The sequence below is a fragment of the Acartia tonsa genome, chromosome 6, assembly GCF_053477335.1.
Source record: "Acartia tonsa isolate MP-2025a chromosome 6, ASM5347733v1, whole genome shotgun sequence".
In the NCBI taxonomy this organism is placed as follows: domain Eukaryota; kingdom Metazoa; phylum Arthropoda; class Copepoda; order Calanoida; family Acartiidae; genus Acartia; species Acartia tonsa.
The window spans coordinates 13,701,358-13,723,536 of record NC_137265.1 but is presented as its reverse complement, the minus strand read 5'-3'; the positions used below and the strand labels follow the sequence as shown (position 1 = coordinate 13,723,536).

Below are 22,179 nucleotides of genomic sequence, written 5' to 3'. Positions count from 1 at the left end.
ATTTAGACTCTAGACCATTTACAATTGTTACTATATCTTTGGGCTGAATATGAGTAAATGAAAATATGGAGTCAGATGCAGTGGTATAATAAGTGCAGTCTCTATCTGATGGATTTATTTTAGTTGTAATATCATCTGCAATGGTTGTAAAAAATTCATTAAATTTGTTAGAAATATCTTTCCCCTCCTTATAGCAAACCCCATCACTAAAAATTTCAGTTATGACTGAACTTTTGTCATTTTGCTTCCTTATTGCTTCCCTTAATATTGACCATGTTTTTCTCAAATCATTCCTATTTTCTTCAAAAGATTTTTGAAAATACAATTTTTTCCCTGTTTTAATTGCTTTATTATAGCATTTTCTATATTCATTGTATTTAGAAATGTTTTCTTGAGTTGGTTCTCTAAGTTTAATGTCATATAACTCAAATTTTGTCTTTCTAGATTTAAGCAAAGCATTTGTCATAAAAGGTTCAACTTTATGAATATTTTTATTTAGTTTAACTTTTTTAAATAGGAAATGTCTTGAGTATGACTCATTAAAAATACTATAGAATTTATTATATGCATCTTGAGCACTGTAATTATTAGACACAGAACTCCAATCAGCATTTAACATATCATGTTTAAAAGAGGAAATATTTTCCTCACTAAAATTTTGAGTTTGAATAAAAACAGGACCAGACTCTTTAACTTTGTCGAGAATAATAGTGCAAGTAGGGAAATGATCAGAAATATCTGCTGTAATAATAAATGACTCAAACTTATTTTTATTATCATTGGTATAAATATGATCTATGAGAGTAGCACTTGTATGAGTGATCCTAGTTGGCAATGAGATTAATTCTAAGAAACCATTTGCAAAGCTATTTTCAAGTAGTGATCTAGTTTTATCATGTTGTTCAAATTTTAATAGATCAAAATTTAAATCCCCAATAATATAGGAAGGGTATCTGCGGCTATTTAGATCTGCTTGTAAGTCAGAGAACAAGTTGATAAACCTGTCTAACTGCTCACTTTCAGTCTATTTTTGGCCTTATCACAATACATAACAGATTTGCTTACCAAGCCTGTTCTATTTTTAGTTTTATCACAATACACAACAAATTGTTTACCAATCTTTGCTCATAAATCTATTGTTCAGCCATCACACTAGGGTGGTAATCCCTACAATGTGATATAATATCTGCTTTTTTAGATGGGTGGCTGCGCTGTAGCCTCTCAGGATACTTGGAGTTGACGTAGTTTCCTCTGCTTGGTACACTACACTCGTATGTTGGCTCGCAGCTCGCAGCTATTTGGCGTGTTTCAGCCTATCGGCGGCAGGGAATGTCCCGTCCTGCAGCGCCGTAGATCCGAATCCGGTTAGTGGCGGCAGGGAATGTCCCGTCCTGCGGCGCCGCTGGTTCGAATCCTTGGCTTGTTTCAGTCTGTCGGCAGCAGGGAATGTCCCGTCCTGCAGCGCCGTGTATCCGAATCCGGCTGATGGCGGCAGGGAATGTCCCGTCCTGCAGCGCCGCTGGTTCGAATCCTGCTATCTCTTGCAGTAAATGTTGGCCTATTTTCAGCCGTTTGCACTTAGTTGGCCTGTTTCAGCCCGTCCGCAGGCCTGTTTCAGCCCTTGAGCGCTCAATTCTCCGTTAGATGTCGGCGCTTCTCGCAGTTCTCCGTCAAGTTTCGCTGTTTCGCTTCCACAACTGCCGGATGCAGAGTTAGACCTTGCTATCCAGGGTGGGTAATTCAGGTTGCTTGTGTCAGTTTTGCCAGTTTCACTGCTGGGAGTACCTTAGCCTCAGCTGCGCGTCTGCTCTACACTTGTGGTTTGCCGTAATCTCACAGCTGACACCAAAAGTTGTGGTATCCGCCTAGGATAAATGGCAGACACCAGAGTTCAAAATGACTACGGCAGTGTGAACAGACGTGGACACCTATACTATAGAGAAGCTACGCTTCTCTAGCAATCACTAAATAATAAACAGCATCTATTCAGTTGTTCCTTTATTGAAGGTCTAAGGATTACTAAAGTTATATACAACAAACAATAGCTACACAGATAGGAATAAATAATCATAAATAAAAGCAATATAATACATATACAATAGTCAGTTTGGGCAATAATGATCCCCCATCCCTGGGAAGGGTGGGGGGAATTAACAATACAGCTTAACCATAATAAGGCTGTCAGATTCAATCATTAATTTTAGGCATAGGGAGGGGGTCGGCAGACCCCTTCCCCAGGACTCGGGGGAGGGCCTTTGGCCCTTCCCCGAACCCCGGTCAGGGGTGCCATAGGCATGGCTCACGGTTGCCGAATACCACATTGGATCATGACCAATTTAAAGAGTGTGCAAAAATGCATGCATTTTTTAAAATCAAATTGAAAAACGTTACGCATACCGTTAGAATTGTCATAAACTCTAGTTTTTAGAAATATATGTTTCATATTCATGCTATTTTTATTATAGAAGCTACATTGGTAAATGTGAGAAAGGTTGAAAAGTTTTAAGTAAGTTGGGACATTTTACTACGTAGCTCCTAAAATATACGTAGAAAAGGAATACTTCTTAAACACCCAAAAACTAGAGTTTATGAAAATTTTAACGATGTGCATAATTTTTTCTACTATTAACACAAGCCGCGCAATGTGAATTTTAAAAATGCACGCATTTTTGCACACTCTTTAAATTTGTCATGATCCAAAAATATTCCAAAAATAGGTACTTTGAAAAAAAAAACGGTTTTTAAGGCATAATTTGTTGAAAATCGCCAAGTATTTTTTTCTTATACAAAATGTCCCAACCCAATGAATAAGATAAGATATAGTTTATTAATTTCTGTCAATTGCAAGTTGGTTATATTAGGCAATACTTTTGTCCTATTAAAAAAAACACCCTGTAGTTTACTATCTATAATACAAAATAGCTTGATGTCTGTCCGTACGTCCGTCCGTCCGTCTGTCTGTCCGTCCGTCTGAAACTTAAGATCTCGGTAACCACTGAACCAATCGGATTCTACTCTTGAGGGTATATACCTATTGGTCCTGTGGTGGTTTTAAGCTATTTTCTTGGGGGGTGGGACACCCCTAACCCCCCCAAAAACAAAAAAATCCCCCCCTTATTTTTATTTTGCTCTGCTACAGGCTGTAGTAGGCTGCCCTTTTTATTATTTTTTATTCCAGCATTTATTTTGAATAAAAGAATAGCAACATTCTCTCACTAAAAACAATAAATATTAATTTTTTTTATCACCTCTTGGGGCAAAGCCCCTAGAGGCTAGGGGCGAAGCCGCTAGTTGTTTATTAAATTAATAAAAATGTACAGGATGTATTTATGACATATAAAAAGTTTAGCTGTGAAATTGGCAAGAAATAGATGTATAATTGAAAATTTTGGATGTTTAAATGCCTGTGTTAGACGTATATTTGTCAGGATACCCACGATGTATGGCAAACTACTGTTGAAATTGTATCCAGACAAACAATTTTGACAAAAATACATCCACTGTATTTTTGCCAGTTGCAGGAATGGCAACGTCTCATCTATTTGTGGGTGTTTGCATATTTATTATGAGATTTCAGGGAGGAAATGGACATTTGGCATTTTATTACATAAGTTCCAAAAGTTAATAACATTTTATTCATTGGCTAAATAACTTTGGAGACTTCCATTGAATTTTGATTGTTTGGTTCAATAATTTAAGTTTTTTAAAAAGTTTTTAAATATATTATTTACAAAAGGTGATATTTTGTGTATATTATCATTGTGGATGTCCATCAACTTATCTGTCATTGTCCTATGCCTTTAGTTCCTTGGTTATCTAGATATGATAATGGTGGTGTGTGTGTGTGTGTGTGAGTGTTAGACTACGTAGGTAAGTGAGTGTGTGATATTAAAGCTAGATAGGTGGGTGTGTGTATGTACAGTATGACCCTCGAAAAAGTATCTTTTAGGGTATACAGCCCTTATTTCTCAATGTATCATAAAAAATAGCATATGTCCTTGTTCTCTGTACATTTCCACACAAACATATATAAAATTTTAATTTTACCTCCAGTAACACCGGAGATTTTTAGAGCTAAAGTTTTGAAAAAGTGACTGAGAAAAAGATTTTTTTTTGTTTTCCACTATTTTTGGATGGTTACATTATGTCTTTCTGGTAACTGAAGAATGATAAACAAAGAAAAACAAGGTAACTAATTATTTCTTTTTTATTCCACCAAAAAATATAAATTTTTAAAGGCAAAAAATACTACTGAATGAATTGACTATTTGCAAATTTCAGGCTATTTACTTACCCTTATTTAAGAAAAGGATTAATTATGACAGTTGCTCCGCCCCCTTTTTTGACATCTCAATCACTTAGTAGGGGGTTATTTATTACTTTTCATTGACATAAAAAATATGCTTTTGTTTATGAAAATACTTTAGTAAAATGACTCAACTTATTGCTGAATTTGTATAGCAAATATCATATGTTTTTTTTTGCACAATAAATTTCTTAAATGTTATAATATCTAGAGATTTAAACAATTTTTCTTTTAATATATAATATACCTACATAAACACATCAAAATTTGGTCAGTTATTTAATATAACAAATCCAATTCTTTCCTCACATTGTAAAGAAAGACAAATATTAAAAGAGATTTATTACAATAGTATTTGTTCAGTATGAATATTTTTTTTCTGCAAGCAAAGAAAAGGCTAATTTTTTTGCTTAGTTTATTTGTTGCAAAGATTTTAACATCAACTTTGTGTTTTCTAGCTTTTTTATAATTTAATTAACTTTTAAGGCATTATTCTATAAAAATTACTTTAAAAATAAGAAAAGGTAAATAAAAATGCATTTTGAAAAAAACTTCTTTGTGATCTCTTTCATTGGCCAAGATGATATCTTTACGAAGAGAGTGGAAAATGGAGCAACAAAACTGTGATCATATATTATATTTCTGCTTTTAAAAAAATTACTTCAACCTAACGGTTTAAAGCCACTGTTGATAATTTCATGAAGTGCAGACACAACTGATGAAATGAGTATTTTCATATATAATGTTGAAAAGTAATGACTTGGCAATTTAATGAGCATTATATTAGGTGTATGTAACATATCTCACATATCATAAAGTTTATATTTAAATTTATGTCCCATAAGACATCTGTAAATCTTGGCATTACCTTACAAAAAAGGTGCTTTCCCACATTCAAGTTTGGACCACAAATACATCAACAAATAACATTTGCTGTATTGGATGGGGGGAGAGTGAGGGGGGGGGGAGTATGTTCAAGGAAATCAAAACTTGCTTCCTTCAACCCCTGATTTATAACATACTTAGAGTGAAATTGCAAGGATTGTAAATGTAAAATTAGTTTATCAAAAGTGAAATGCCAATTTTTTAAATATTTTTTATATTTTAACCAGCTCTTTCATTCTAACTTTGGCTAAAACACTAAAAGAGATATTACTTTGTGAGCTTCACAATATCAACAAAAATCCTTTAAATAACATATACTCTCATTTATAAGTCAAGAAGCTTTTTTTTTAAGAATGCAGAACAATTTTTGTTTTGGAAAAATATAAATCTAATTATTTCAGAGAGCAATTTCCAACTTTTAAATTTAATTTAATTATTTGTCTGAAAATAAATATACTTTCCTAGAGAATCATTAGATTTTTTCAGAAGATCACATGCACTCTCATTTCTAAATATTTGAATAGTAAAGTAGTTATTTGGTTGCACATAAGAATAGAGTTACTCAAGAGACATACTGTCTAATTTCACCAATAGTAGAATACTAAAGGAACATACTAGGGATCTCATTTGTTGAAGTTGTGTACACCTTTTGTTACGTATGGTCATAATTTTTTCATTTTGTTCGTATTTTGAGTCAATTGTAAATTTTGCATATTCTAAGATTAAGCTTTTCCTGGGAAAATAAAGTGTAAAAAATTCTTCCTTCATATAATTTAAAGGGACTGTAAACAAGAAAATTTCTCATCAGATTATCAAACCTTAACATCATCTCATTCATATAATCTCAAAGTTCGGGCAAAACTGTCTCTCATTTCCTTAAAAAACGGCTTTTTCCGCCGACTTTTATTATATTCAAGATTGGGGAAAAAATTTCCGGACTATATAAATGTGCAGTTAATTGTCTTTTTTTCTTTCTATAGCTAAAACTAAACTTTTTGAAATAGTTCTCTATTTTTCCTAAAGGTTAAGCTGACTTTTAACATAATCCTTGCTTTAAACAAATGTATAGATACTTAAAAATTTAGAAAAAAGGTAATGTTTTTTTATTTAATACCAAATACAATAACAAAGCTAGAAACAGGTTTTTTTATTAGTATCCAAGTAAATTTGGTTCGCCCAAATTAGAAAGAAGGTGTCTTAACTTTTATTTTTAAAGCTAGTCGGTGTTTTTAGTAAGTAGTAGATGAAAATTTTCCATAGAATTTAGATATGCAATCGTTTTTTTTTGTAGACCCCTTATTTTTTAAGTAATTTAAGTTTTTGAAAAAAAATGAAGTCAGTTTTAAGGTACTAAAACGCAAAAAAAAAAAGAAAATTGCTATTATAAACAAAAAAAGTAAGATCTTTAATTTGACACCTTACTTTTTTAATTCTGTCAGGTAATTATTGAAAAAATCGATTTTTTAAATCTCGGTTCAATCAAAACTTTGAATGTAATTATTTCCTATCACAGACATAAAAAATATGGGTTCACATATACCTTTAGAATTTAGAAAAATATTACGAATCCATTGTAAGCAAAATTGAAAAAAAGTAAAAAAATAAAAATAACAAAAATGGCCTAACATATTATGTTGTACAGGCAACACTTACTTCATCCTCTCTTTACCCCCTTCCCATTTTTACCCCAAAACACCGATTTCAGATGGTTGCCTTTATAATATAATATAATATTCTCATATAATTTCTATTATTGTTGTTTATTTACTATTTTGTAAACTTTTTATTTCAATTTTGCTTAGAATGAATTTGTAATATTTTTCTCATTCTAAAAGTATATAAAACACCTATTTCTTATGCCTGTGTAATTATATATTCAAGTTCAAAGTTTTTATTCTCGTGGGTTAAAAAAATAGATTTTTTCAATTATTACTCAACAGAATTTAAAAAGTAAGGTGTCAATTAAAGATTATACTATTTTTGTTCTTAATGACAATTTTCTTCTTTTTTTTTCCATTTTAGTACCTTAAAACCGACTTAATTAAAAAAAAAACATTGCATATCTAAATTCTATGGAAAATTTTACATCTACTACTTACTAAAAACACCGACTAGCTATAAAAATAAAAGTTAAGGCACCTTCTTTGTAAATAATAAAGCCTAAAGGTACAATATTTCTTTATAAACATTCTGATAAAAGTGTAAACTAATTCTCCTAAGTGGGCTATTTATTGTCCAAGACAATAAAAAGGGATATTATTAATTTAAATAACCTATGAGATTCAACCCTTTGTAGACAGTGAGGTATTTTTTGTCAATAATACGAATTTAAAATAGAACTTTATTACCTAATTACTACGTTATCAAAAAACTAATTGGCAATTTTATGTCATAAAATAAATCCTTAACAGTAAGTAAATTGTTTCAACCATATATATATGACAAGTTAAACATTATAAGAAAAAAACATTCAGATTTTTTCTGTTTTTTCCTTTTTTCCCACCCAAAATACCATAAATCCAGGCATTATTCCTGCATATTTTTGATAATAGGACGTTTTTGGTTGATCAGTGTAGTGAAATGTGCTTAGAAAATGTTAAGATTTGATAATCAGATGAGAAATTTTTACGTTTACACTCCCTTTAAAGAATATGAATAAACATATATTAAGTTAGTTATAAAATTCTTTTAATAATTAGCTTTCTGAAAATGATATCATCAAGTAAATTTTCTTAAATTTAGCCTGTATCTAGTACATAACAAAATGTAAAGATAACTTCTGCCTGAAAAATTCCCTCTTTTATTTTTATGAAAAATAGGATCAGGACTATCTAGATATACTATGTCTATTCATATAAGTCTAGAAATATCCTGCTGGAATTTCAGAATTTCACTCTAAATAATCAAAGACAGAAAAAAATCTTTCAATCAAAATATTCTTTTATAATTTATTATCAAGTAACTCTATAATAATATGTTACGAACTTTTGTTTTGTTTGTTTTTAAAAATTCCTTAAAAGTTTAATTTTTTATATTAAACTAGCGGCTTCGCCTCTAGCTTCTAGGGGCTTTTTTCCCCTAAAGGTTCAGGGGAGAATTTTAAAAAATTGTTTACATGTTTTTAGATGTTTTCTGTATTTTATAACTCTTTATAACTTTTTATATATTTTTATATTTATTTATATTGATTTATATTTTTTAAAACCTTTGAATTTTTTCTCTTTTTTAATGTTTTTAAAAATTTCTTTGCCATTAGCCTTTTTAGGGCTTCGCTTCTACAGGAGAAGGAAAGTTTCACAATCTTCTTAATTTGATAAAACAAAGTTTAAAAGAAGAAAAGAAATTTAAAAGAAAAAAAAATTTAAAAATAATAAAAAATATAAAAATGTATAAAAATATATAAAAACATAAAAAAATTAAAATTAGAAAAAAATTTTAAACATTTTTTGGGGGAGGGAAATTTTCATTTTTTGGGGGGTTGGGGATGTCCCACCTCCCAAAAAATAGCCTAAAACCACCACAGGACCAATAGATATATACCCTGAAGGGTAGAATTCAATTGGTTCAGTGGTTACCAAGATCTTAAGCTTCAGACGGACGGACGGACGGACAGACATCATTCTACTTTGTATTATAGATAGGAATCAAAAATAATATGTGACCAGGAAATTTTTGCAGAAAAAAATTATGGCCACCCAAAAAATGCTAGTTTTTTTAGCAATAAATACCTTTTAATTGATGTTTCAATATTTTCAATGAATTGGGCAATTTCTGCTCTATTCATGTTTTCTTGGACTTGAACAAATCCTGTTTTCTTGGAAGTTTCCAACATTGACAAAAAAAAGGCTGTGATGAAGAAACCAAGAAGAAGAAGACCTAAACAGGGTAATATGTTGCATTGCATATTAATTGCCACTTTGAGCAAATGAAATCTTGTTTTCAGCAGTACATATCAAATGTTGAAACATAATGAAAAGTCTTACTGTAGACAGCTGTTAGAACTATTCAATAAGCTATTTTTTCAGAACCACCAGAATATCTTTAGTTTATAAATTGAAACCTACCTGCGACCAAATCAATAATTCTTCTCTTCAAAAGCGATCTTAAATAAAAATTAAGTCTAATTCTTAAAGGTGAAGTTAACAAAAGAACCTAAGTCACCAGCAATCTTAAACATAGTGACGTGTAGTAATAATAGGAACAAACAGTTAAATCTACTAATAATGTGTATTAATCCAAATACATATAAAACATATAAAATAGATATTATAATTAATATTACACTGTAATCACTTTAGGTCTGTGCCGAATCGCAGAGCAAACAATCTTGCTCCGAGAAAGGTGACACAAGAACTAAAGCTTAATATATCAAATACATATAATGCTCTCAAGACAGAGAGAAATGTACTTTATATCACATTTCTCCCCGGCTTTAATATGAAACATAAATTTCGAAATTGTAACATTACATATTGAATACAAACAAATATGTTATTACATTTTATCTTATAAAATATTTTATAGGTAGCATTAAATGCTTATCAACTAAAAAATGATTGATCTGTATGACACCTGTCATAAATTTTTTTTTTTTTTTTTTTTCTTTTCAGATCTATTGACACATGTATGTCATATAAGTTTTTTTTCTTTCTTTTTTAACTCTTTTATGTTTTTTTTATGTTCCTTTTTGTTCTTTATGTTTTTTTTTATTATTTTTTTTTTTATTATAAAAAACATTGATTAACATATAATCATCAGAGATGCATTGATATATAAAAAAACATTGATTAACATATAATCATCAAAAATGCATTGATATATAAAAAAAACATTGATTAACATATAATCATCAGAGACTATTACTGCCTCGACAAATACTTAAACATTAACACATAAAATGAAACTATGAATTAACACACATAAAACTATAATTATTATTTTCTTTTCCCAGCTGCTCTTCCCTTCTTGCCAGATTCTTCAGTATCCATAGGAATGTTAGCCTCATTATCGATTCCAAGTCTAGCGGTCTCGTCACAAAGGCCGTCTTGAGGTAACTTTGCCTCCGGATCTCCAAGCATATGTAAACATCTCTCAAATCCATTATTTATCGCTATCGATATCGAGGTCGAAATGTTGTCAGCCTCATCCTGGTTATCTAAAATCTTTTGATTCTTGCGACAAACCTCCTCCTCGAATTTACCAAGCATTGTTAATATACCAGGAGTGTTTTCCATCCTCATTTCCTCCATCGCTTGTTCATCAACTCGCCATTGCTGGCCTGATAACTCAAGATCTAGACAAAAAGGAATATTCTGGTCCAGAGGACATTCTTGCTGTATACAAACAGGACCCCCGAACCGAGTGATCAGCTGAAAATCACCATCGAACAAATCATTCACTCTGTGTTCAGGATTAAACTTCCATTCGAGATTTGTAGCCAACAAACTTCTATGGAACTTCCCATCCAACTCCAGGCTAAGCTCCTTTTTCACGTCCTCTAAGGTAGTAACTGGCTCGCAAAGCAACGTCTGTTTAGCAAGAGTAGGACGCAAACGTTTGCATCTCATTTGCATCTCCCATGCAAACAGCCTTCCATCCACTCCACTGTTAGCCAAACCACCTGCATATGTCGAACTTACAAGCTTTTCAATTATTTCTCTTTGCGCATTCATTCTAACATAGCGTATCTCAGCTGGCATCTCACCACTGGTAATCAGACTGACCGAATTCACGTTGAAAATTCGCGGTATAAAAACCAACAGGTACGCGTATTCATTCACATGAATAGCGTCAATAAAAACTTTAGCACTCAAATCCTGCTCAGACTTCCCTTCAAGCCACTCCTTCTGTAACTCGAATAAAGTTGTGGACGGCATCTGTTTCAAGATAAATGAAATCTTATTAACCATGTCTCTCCAATGCGCCAGAAGCCGAATAGCTGATACAACCTGCGTCTTCAAACGAGCATCAATGCTATTGTCCACTTGTTGCAGCACAGACTGTAGGCTCATACGCCCATCCGCAGGTATTACAGTAACTCTTGATAACTGGTGCCAGTCATCCAGTTCTCCCATGTGCTTGATTATAGGCAACAATTCTCCCAGCGTCTGGCAGCTTTTTCTTTCATCTCCATCCAGGAACTCAATCTTAGCAAGAAGCACCAGACTAGGCAACATTTCGCAGACAAGCTTCGATAGAAACATGGTGGCACTTAACCTGTTCAAATTATTTGTCTCATTCCAGAATAATTTTCTATTTATGGCTTTGGAATGCTCATCAGCCGCCACAAGGTTTAAGTGTCTTAAATTCTGGCTGGTATAGATGGGAATCCTGTCTAAAGCCCAGTCTAATGAGTTTATGGTTCGACCAAACTCAAGCTGCAGTGAAAGCATATTCACTAAGATTAACTTGAACCTCGGGTTCATTATCAATAAGATGAACCAAGTCTGCAAGTGGCATGTCTTCACTGTTAAGAAACACATTCTTCGACGCTCTGCCCACACTCAACGTTGGCAACTCAACATGTGACATTATCAACACCAGCCTGGATGCGGAATTACTAACCAACGCACTAACAGGTAGGCCAGGTTTGACTTGGTTTCTTTCATCTGGAGGTTGTTTGTGGCGGCCGTTTTCTTCGGAGCTCAATAACTGTTGATTCATTGTTGCCGCCGTAACCAACCTGCAAAAATAATACAATTATATTTACAGCATAATGAATTTAATGTCTAAACCTAGCATTAAATTCTTCTTCGGTAAATCTTTTTTTATAACACCATGAACAACAACAATACAAAACTACCAACATAGGAATTATACCTAACAACAACATTAAAGTAATCAACACAAACTTGGCAAACAATGGTAGTATATCCTTGAACAAATGTTCTAAACCAAACCAAGAACCTGTAACTTGTTCGAAAAATGACAACTTATGATCAACAAAATCCAATTTTGATGCCTGTCCATTAAAATCCTCAAAATCTTCCAGACCCTGATATCTAATAGTCTTATTAAAATCAGCAATAAACACTTTCTCATTGTTCAGAAAAATCTTCTGCCCCACATGTTCAGATATCTCATTTTTAATGTGAAGAATCTCGAGTCCCTGCCCCTGATTTCCAAGAAATAAATTAGCTGTCAATTTCAAAAATACCGGACTTTGAGAACAATTCAACATTTTTATTTCCGCTACTGTAACAATCATTCTACTATACTCTTGTATACCAACTGTTTCACCTTTATACTCTACTAACAAGTGTCCTACAGCACAGCCATAATCCTCACCTAATTTTACTGGAATTTCTACCGCTGTACACCTTTCATACTTAGCAATTTCTCCCAGGTATACAATTCTAAACCCATGATGCAATTGTACATTTGATCTAACTTCTGTTTGAGCACATTTGGATATACTAAGCAGTTCCATCATTCTCTCATTCCTTTCTCTACTAGCCAAAAACATAGCATTTAAATCAAACCTGGCTTCTTGCTTCAAGAGATCTCCAAAATAATTTCTAACAGCCGCCTTCGGTTCCTCTAAAAACTTAATACCTTCCAATTCTGTTACAAAAATTTTAAAATCCAAATGCTGCAAAACAAATTTCTCCATTCCCATAACTTTAACTAAAATATTCCTCTCTAAGTTAGAAACAAAAAGTTGATCATTCCACGTGGTTAAGTTGAATGTGTCTTGAAAAACTACCTTAAAATTACTGGCCGGTTTCCGTACTACATATGGATAAAAACGTGAAGTTGATGTTGCCCACAAATGATTTTCTTCAAAATTCGCCACAATCGTCTTTTTATCATAGTCCATAACAACACTTTCCTTGATCAAAACAGGAGTATTTTTTACTAAAATATGCAAAGTCCCAATAGCGAAACCTAAGTCAAACCACTTATTATGTGCATATACTCCCAGCGTCTTGCATTGGATATTTTCTCCACCAACATCATTATAAGGTGACAATGTTCCATTAACCGTAAAACTGTGAACTGTTGGCAAGTCTACATTCACTTTGAAACTAATACCATCATATTGATACTTGCCAGAATGGAAAACCCTTCTACATTCATCCATACTTAACTCTACCTGTGTTTCATGTGGCACGTCTAACACGTGCACATGACTCGCAGTGCCACAATACCAGCGCTCCAACTTTAGCCTAACCTCACAACTAATAGCTTCCGATAAAATAAAATCAGTTTCAGCCAACCCAAGTAACTCCACAGTTTTGACTAGTTCCATCCTATCATGTAAACAGGCAGCTGACCTAAGCTCAACAGCACTTATCTGAGAACAATCATAAGCCGCCAACCGTGGATCCTGTGACGCATACAAACAACCAACAATTACAAAACAATATGACTGCATCACAAGAAAAAATAACAAAATATTCAAGTACCTGACACCGCCTCTATCCTCCTTGGATTTCTTCACAGGTACCGGTCCAGAACGACCACTCTTCGAACTACAAGCATCAGGGGACCGTTTTCTCATTCCACGGTCACTTACTTCTCTTCTATTCCGGTCATGCCTGTCACCTCCACCACCTCCACGTTTGTCGTCACGATCCCGACGATGGTCATGGTCATATCTTCTCCTGCAAATATTATACAAATTATTACAAATATCAATTACAAATATTATTTTTTAATCAATTTTGCAAGATTTCTAGTTACAACATCTGCCACAGAATAATGCTCTAATCTATCCTTATCCCTACTCTGTCTGTCCTCATCCAATCTTTGTAATTGTACTTCATTTGTAGAACCCTTTGGACGACCCTTCACAGGAATAGTTTCAGACATCTTTTGCGATTTTACATTATCTAATGATCTATCCAAATCATCCTCCTCAACATCCCTTCCCCGTTTAACACTTCCCCTCCTTTGTTCCAAATTTACAATTTTATCCTGGACTTTTGAATAAGTATCCTCTAAAATACTCATTCGAGACTCTAATTCTCTAGCAGATTCCATGTTAATATCCTCTACACCCAAACTATTGTCTGTTAAACTATTATCATTCGAATAATCCCCGTTGAAAACAATATCTTTGCTAATAGTAGAATATGTAGAATTTAACTTAGTTTTATCATCAATATCTACACTATCAGAAATATGAGTACTTTCTAATGTATCACTAAGATCCTCAACTAAATCATCTAAACATTCTTTATCTTTAGATACATTTGATTCTTGCTGTGATAAACCCACACCCAAGAAATAATCTTCAAAAGAATTTTTTGTTACCTGTTGTCCATCCTTCCGCTTTCTAACCACTTCTGGACTAGAGCCACAACTATTCTCTTCCTCTGTAACGCCTGAACAAGATAAATTTCTTAAGGTATTGGGAAAATCAAAATTAACTTTCAAGTCATTGTCCACAGAGAAAAACTCGTCTGTAACAACTATGTCAATCTTTTCGTCTGGAGTCAAATCTATCGTACTCTCTATAACATATATTTTATCCCTTGGCACAATTCTAACTCCCTTGTCTTTAAGTCTACACTTCTCTAAAGGTTGAACCTCAAACAAACTATCAGAAATCACTTTAGTCACTAAACACGGACCCACCCATAAAGAACAGAGTTTACGAGCCACACCAATCTGAGTGACATCATAATAAATATAACAATAAGAATTCATAGCTATCGGTCTACCTATCCTCTCTGTATTCTCTACCTGTAAATACTTCTCAGTTCTCTCCTGTCCTGTTCTCCAATTTCTTTCAAGACAATCCAACAGTTCTGAAAAATTCATATGTTTAATCTTAGTGCGTGTGAGAGGATTAAATGCGTCCAATGGAAGCTTAGGGTTGCGTAAGAAAAACTTAAAATAAGGGGAACATCCCAGCCTCCGATTGAAAGAAGTGTTCATACAAAATTGCGTAGCTTTAAGTTTATGAGCCCAGTCTCCATCCTGGAAACGTAAATCAGTCTTAAGAAACGAATACACAGATTGGTTGTATCTTTCACTAAAATTTGAATTTGCTGAACGGGGAGGAATAAAGATCTGTTCAATTCCCAATCTCAAACAAACTTCCCTGAAAACTTTCGATTTAAAACTTTGAGCATTGTCAGTCCTAATCCTTTCGCACAATCCCCAGACAGAAAATAAGTTAAACTTCAAGCATTCGATAATTGTTTCAGCTTTAACATCCTCAATCGCAAACAACCACACATATCTAGTACAACTATCAACCACTATCAAAATATGCTTACAAATAACTCCATTATATTCACATTCATTTAATGGACCTAACGCATCTATGGCTAATTCTGCCATAGCCTCCCCAGCCAAAGGTGAAAATTCAATGGTGTGATTATGTCTTGGTTTTTTACGCCTATTCAAACAAATAACACAATTTGCAACTGCCGCAGCTACATATTTAGATACATAGGGAAAAATAAAGTGTCTGTTTATTTTACTTAAGGTCTCCAGGTAACCCCTATGTCCCGCTGTAACATCTGCATGAGCCAACATGAAAACTTTATTATACATCCTGATAGGCACTACTACCCTTTCTATAAATTGAAACTCTTTCTGAAGCCGCATAGGTGAAGTAAATATAATTAACCCATTATGAAAACTCAAGTGTTCAAAGAACTTCAATATTTGTTTACCACGGTAAGGCATTTGAGACAATTCTCTGGACGTCGGTTTAACATTATTTACAACAAATTTTCTTACCTCCAATAGTACAGGATCCTTCTCCAGACTGCGTGCGAATTCACGTGCCTTCAGGCGATCTGCAATCTTACTGGCTGTCTCTGCTCAAATACCTGCAATAAGACATAATTTAGGATCTTCTAATTGATACACAGTGTCTAATATTAAATCTCCTTGTTCGTCCGTCGATAATTTAGATATCCTACTTTTACTATCCACTAACGCAGTACGTGATAATATATCAACATTAGTATGCTTCTTGCCTTGCCTATGTACAACCTCATAACTGAAGGTGGATAAGAAGTTGATCCACCTTATGGCGAGACCAACAAAATATCCATTTTGTCTCCAGGTAGATAGATGTTCCAGTGCAGCTGAATCAGTTCTAACAATAAATTTCTTGTGTCTTAAATAACATTCAAATCTTTCAACAGCATTTACTAACGCACATAATTCTCCTTTATGTGCTGCATAGTTGGCTTCATGAGTTGAACAAACATGTGACCAACACGAGATCATCTTTTCTTGACCATTTTGTTTTTGACTTAATACTGCGGACATAGCTGTAGCTGACCAATCTGTATCCAAAATAAATGGTTCTGCCTCCATCCTCCAATCTGGAAATGATTTACTGATTTCCTTACAGAACAAATCTCTAGTTTTCATAAAGGATTCCATACTTTTCTCGTCCCATTCTATTATACTACTGTTTCTAAATTTGTTCAATGGTGCCGTAATATCAGAAAAATTCTGAAAGTATGAACCATAATAGTTTATAAAACCAGTAAATCTTTGAATATCCTTGCCTGTTTCAGGTACTGGCCAAATTCTAATTTTCTCAATATATGCTTGATCCATGAATATGCCTTCTGCATTTATAATATGCCCCAGAAATTTGACTTCCTCTGCAAACAACGTACATTTTCCAAGATTAATCTTGAGTCCTGCTTCACAAAAAGTTCGTAATAGTATATTTAGATGCTCCAGATGTTCCTCAACATTCATGCTATACACCAGAACATCGTCTAAATAGACGAGACAAAATGCCCTTAATTCAGGACTCAGATCCATTACTCTATCCATTAATTTAACAAACGCACTTGGAGCATTGGTTAAACCGAACGGCAGCCTCTTAAAACAGTATTGCCGCCCGTTGGAACAAAATGCGGTATATATCCGAGCAGATTTCTTCAGATGCATTGAATTATATGCTGAAGTTAGGTCAATAGACGTAAAAATCTTCTTTCCTCCCAGTTTATCAAATAATTCACCAATGTTGGGCAAAGGATAGCATATTTTCTCAGTTATCTCATTCAACGAGCGATAGTCCAGCACAAACCTAACCTTCACCTCGTTAGTGTTCCCCACCTTCTTCTTAACAGCAAAGATTCCAGAATTAAAAGGTGAATTACATTCTTCTATAACATCAGTCTCCAACCATAAATCAATTTGTTCTTTAAGTTTCTCTGCATGATGAGGATTAAGTCTAATCATTCTATTCTTGAAAGGTTGAGCCCCAGGAACCAACTGAATATCATATTCCTCTAAAGTACAAGATCCAATATCAGTAGGTTCAACTGATAATACCTTAAAATTCTTCAAGAACAATCCAACTATTCTTCCTTTCAAAGAAACATTATCTTGTAAAAACGGAACTTTGTCTAACTTCAATTTATCCTTGATAAAACGAATTTTCTTCAATGTAGATGACACATCTTCTTTAACTCTATTCTCCTGCAACATCGCTATTTTCTCCGCCAAGAACAAGTTTCCCACCAAAGTACCAGCAGGAATAGATTTCTTAACAGTCTCAAAATTCGTAATTTTACTCATAATTCTACCGTTTTTTCCAACCTCCGTAATTCCTTCATTTATTAACAGATTGTTCTGGCTACAATAACCTTGTCTAGGAGCTATATAACACAACTGTCCTTCAGGCATACTCCCTTTGATTAAAACTTCCGCCACAACCGTGCTCAATGGTGGAATTTCTATTCGTTCCTTCAATGAACAAATCCACTTTTGTTCTTGTAATTCAGCCACATTAACTTCAGGCTTCTTAGTTCTTGTCTTCTCAATCTTTTCCAAAACAGTATGAACCAAATTCTTCACAACAATCTTACGTTTAGCCACCAGATTCACACTGACACCATGCATTTCAATTCTGTTTCCATCTTTATCAAATATCGTCTTCACATGATTTCTGTTAAGCCAATGACTACCTAGATTCATAGGTACAGTCATGCCAGAAATCACATAGCAATCTTCTTTGAAACTGTGGCCTCCAATACTAAATTCAACATTCCGAACAACACCGTCAATCTTTATGCTGGTACCCTGAACTCCTGATGCCTTTGAATCAGTCTCTTCAATCGGAAATTCGAGCTTTCGAGCTAACACTTGAGATATGAGGCAGCCACGGGCATTACCGCTGTCCACCAAGGCCAGGATCTCCATGTCACCAATCCTCGTTGGAACGTACACTTCAGCTGCCATCCCAGATTCTTCATGAAAATTAGAAAATAGCTATCTAACCAACACCAACAGTTATGAGGCTGTCTAATCTAAACTATCTAATTTTCTACTTAATCTAACTTCTTTTAACTATATCACAAAATAGAACAAAACACTCACCGACAAATGATATCAATGTCAACACACAACAATGACCAAATTCAAAACTGTATTTCAGCCACCACCAACTACTTCTCTTTCGGCCGATCTAAAACATAATACAATCATTTTAGATGCCAAAACTTATTTAATACATATTTTCACTCAACAAAATAAAATAATTTCTTTAACATGTATCAATATATATAACATTAATCAAATGTATATCAATATTGAACAATCATAAAAATAAATCTTAACAAACTAAAACTCACCAACAGGTAATACTGTATCTCAACCACCACAAACTACTCCTCTTTTCGACCAATCTAAAACATAATACAATTATTTTAGATGCCATACTTAAATGTTATCACTTAACAAATAAATTTTCAACATGTCTACTTAAATATATATTAAGAAATATAATATTAATCAAATATTTGTCAGTTATCAAGCAACATAAAAATAATTCTTAATACAATAAATTAGTCTAATACAGTAAAAAATTTACCTAATTATTCTATAAAATATCAGAATAATAACTTATATCATCCACAACTATTTATATTTTTATGTATTAGAATCTTGAAAGTTAAAACACAACTAACTATTCTTCTCTATACCTGAGAGCACTTTCTTGCGCAGCTCAACTTCTCTGAATTTTTGCGCATGCAACGCCCAACTCCTGCTCATCATTGCAGCTACCTCCCTGCACCACCCCATCTTGCGCATACCAACTCCGAGAGACAGCGCAAACTTTCCTTGCAAATTTTCACTCACCCCCCTTCTCCACGAAGAGAGACAGCTCCACCACTCTTGCGCATACCAACTCCGAGAGACAGCGCAAACTTTCCTTGCAAATTTTCGCTCACCCCCCTTCTCCACGAAGAGAGACAGCTCCACACAAATATCTAATGCATTATAACAATTTTGCTTCATGAAATTCTAAGCTTCATAAAAATTTTGCTGAATCAAAATCACTAAATCGCAATATAATTGTTTTAAAATTAAATACTTAAAACAATAACTGACTCAACTTTTAAAACAATTTACAGCCTTTCATCAAAATTCCAATACTTTTAAAATATCTAATTTCAAATTTATCCAATTTTTCATAAAATCACGATATTAACATTTAATAAATTCAATTTTCTTCCATTAACAATTTTACAAAATTGTATTCCTATTGTCGTTGAAATTAATCCATCTTCAATTCTTTATTATTCTTATCTCTGTTAGACTCCACTATAGTCTGAAACAAAAATAAATATATCCAAATATCCAATTCCAGTGTAACAAAACAAAAACCAAAAAAAACTAAATGCATATATTTTGATTGTCATAATAACATAATCTCATAAACTCGTATACAATAGTTAACAAAATGTTATATTTCCAGAATTCAAATAAAACATCAAAATAAGTCTATCACAATTTTAGAGTTGCTTCGTTTACTCCTTTATTATTAATTTTGTTTTGTTTATTTACAATGCGCATAAATCCAAACAATGCCGCGTAACATTTAGAAGATGGAATAAGGTTTGGTGGTCTTAATACATACAGAATATTAATACCATAATATTTCATCTATAATGGAACTATTCCACGCATTAACCTCCGCTACAAGGTCATCTTCATAATCGCATGCCCCTAAACCATCAACATACGACACTTCCTTCGTATCATCCTTATCCTTCACCCCTCCTTCAACTTCACCGACCAACTTCTTCTTATCAGTTCCATTTTCATCCTTTTTAAAACTCTTTTGCCCCGTCTTATATGGAACAAAAGGCTTATTTCCATACCGTAAATAGTACTTTCCTTTAGGATTAGGTAACTTTTTATCTCTAATATCAAAACATTCCCTCATCATATGTCCTTTCCTATTGCAATAGAAACAAGTGAAACCACCTTGAATTGCGCCAATCAAAGGAATAAGTTCAGCTGGTCCTTCAAATTTGTCAGTCAATTCAATCTCACATTGATTTATCTCATATGATAAATTATCTTCATCACTAACCTGATCGATAGTCACAGGATTTGACTTAGAACCAACTCCACCAACCATCGTTCTAGCCAATGCCATCTGGTTCGTTGTACAACCTCTAGCCATTGATCCTGAAATTTGATTAAATTGTAAACCTTTAACAATCAGCTGTGCTTTAACTATTAACTCGGTTCGAAACTTAGTTATCATTCGCACTTGTCCGTCACGCTCCAAATCTAATGAAAATTGACGCATTTGGTTAGCCAGAGCTGGAGATAAAACCACATTACACACTTGAGAATAAAAATCCATAAACATATCATCAGTTGGATTCAGATAAGCACGTTTCCAGAATGATAATATCTTATCAAAAATGCATCAATCTTATCATTTTCATGTTGTTTGACACACAAATACGCATCTTTACACACATTCTTCATATCAGGTGGTAAAAACGTCTCACGCATCTTACACAAATATCCCTTTAATGTTAACCGTCTATTCTCAATATCAGCAGGTTTTAGTGTACAACCACAAGCGGTTCTCACACCCACACACTTTTCAAACAATATTTCCTTACACACTTGTTGAATAGTCATATGATAACGTCGAATAGTCATCCAAAATCTCTCCAAATAGTCATCAAAAAAAATCACATCATCGTCTGCTAAAAATTCTGGCGCATTTTTCCTAAACTGATCATCAAGTTTAGCACACGTCTCATTGTACCTATGAGCATTATCCTCCCCCTGCGATATATACAAAGATCTATCTGGCACATAAACAAGAGATTTACACCAACTAACCTGCACTGCACTCAGCCCTGCCTCGAAAAAATTGAGCGTGTTAAAATCCTCCGCTTTGACCTCAGATATGGCAGGCCACCACATGAGAACTCCATTGTAGATATTATCCGCAGCATCAACTCTAGAAAGCTCCCATAGCTGTATTATCTTATCATCTTGATCTTGCATCCCTCCAAAAATAGTTCGAGAGCCGCTAACAAACAATCCAGGTTTCTCCTCCGGCACAGATCCTCCTGCAGTCCTCTGCCAAGGCATAGAGTTATTCAGATTATTATTTTGCCGCGCAATTCTATCCAAAATCCGTTGCTGTCCAGTCATAAATCCAGGCGGAAACTCATCAACAACCGTCACATTTTCGGCCTTGATGTTACCCTCAACATCAGCCGCAGCCACCACTACTTTAGCAAGTTGTTCCTCGAAATCGTCCATTCGAGTAGCTAATCCAGTAACCGCAGCACTGTTAGTATTAACATTATCCGTCAACTCCTGAACTTTCGTCTCCAGCGGCGCCATTCGTCCAGTCAGATTATCCAGCTTATCCCCATTGGAATGAATATCACCCTGCAGCGAGGCCATCAATTCGAGCATATACTCCTCCTTCTCCACCGGGGACAACTTCCTGTAATAAGCAATATCCACCTTCATCGCGTCCAAAAATTCCTGAACAAAACTAAAGAAAAGAAATAATACAATTAAAAGAAAATCTGAGCCGTAGGTTCGTACTACACTTCTGCGCCAAAAATGACGTGTAGTAATAATAGGAACAAACAGTTAAATCTACTAATAATGTGTATTAATCCAAATACGTATAAAACATATAAAATAGATATTATAATTAATATTACACTGTAATCACTTTAGGTATGTGCCGAATCGCAGAGCAAACAATCTTGCTCCGAGAA

The 22,179-nt window shown here is 33.8% G+C and overlaps 2 protein-coding genes across 2 annotated transcripts in view; both read right to left on the bottom strand.

Annotated features, from left to right (window-relative positions):
- Positions 1-5,620: 5,620 nt before the first annotated feature.
- LOC145322974 (uncharacterized) overlaps positions 5,621-22,179 on the bottom strand; it is a 31,600-nt gene continuing 15,041 nt past the window's right edge. Inside the window, exons 8-10 of the mRNA XM_080165362.1 lie at positions 9,256-9,293; positions 8,920-9,067; positions 5,621-5,699 (exon numbers count right to left, since the gene is read on the bottom strand). Coding sequence (XP_080021488.1) covers positions 5,621-5,699; positions 8,920-9,067; positions 9,256-9,293 — 265 coding nt within the window. The remainder of the gene's footprint in view (positions 5,700-8,919; positions 9,068-9,255; positions 9,294-22,179) is intronic.
- On the bottom strand, positions 19,810-22,033 carry LOC145323278 (uncharacterized). Its single transcript, XM_080165706.1, has 2 exons — positions 21,278-22,033; positions 19,810-20,602 (listed from the first exon to the last, which is right to left on the bottom strand). The coding sequence occupies exons 1-2, from the start codon at positions 21,920-21,922 to the stop codon at positions 20,516-20,518; spliced, it is 732 nt and encodes a 243-aa protein (XP_080021832.1). The 5' UTR covers positions 21,923-22,033; the 3' UTR covers positions 19,810-20,515.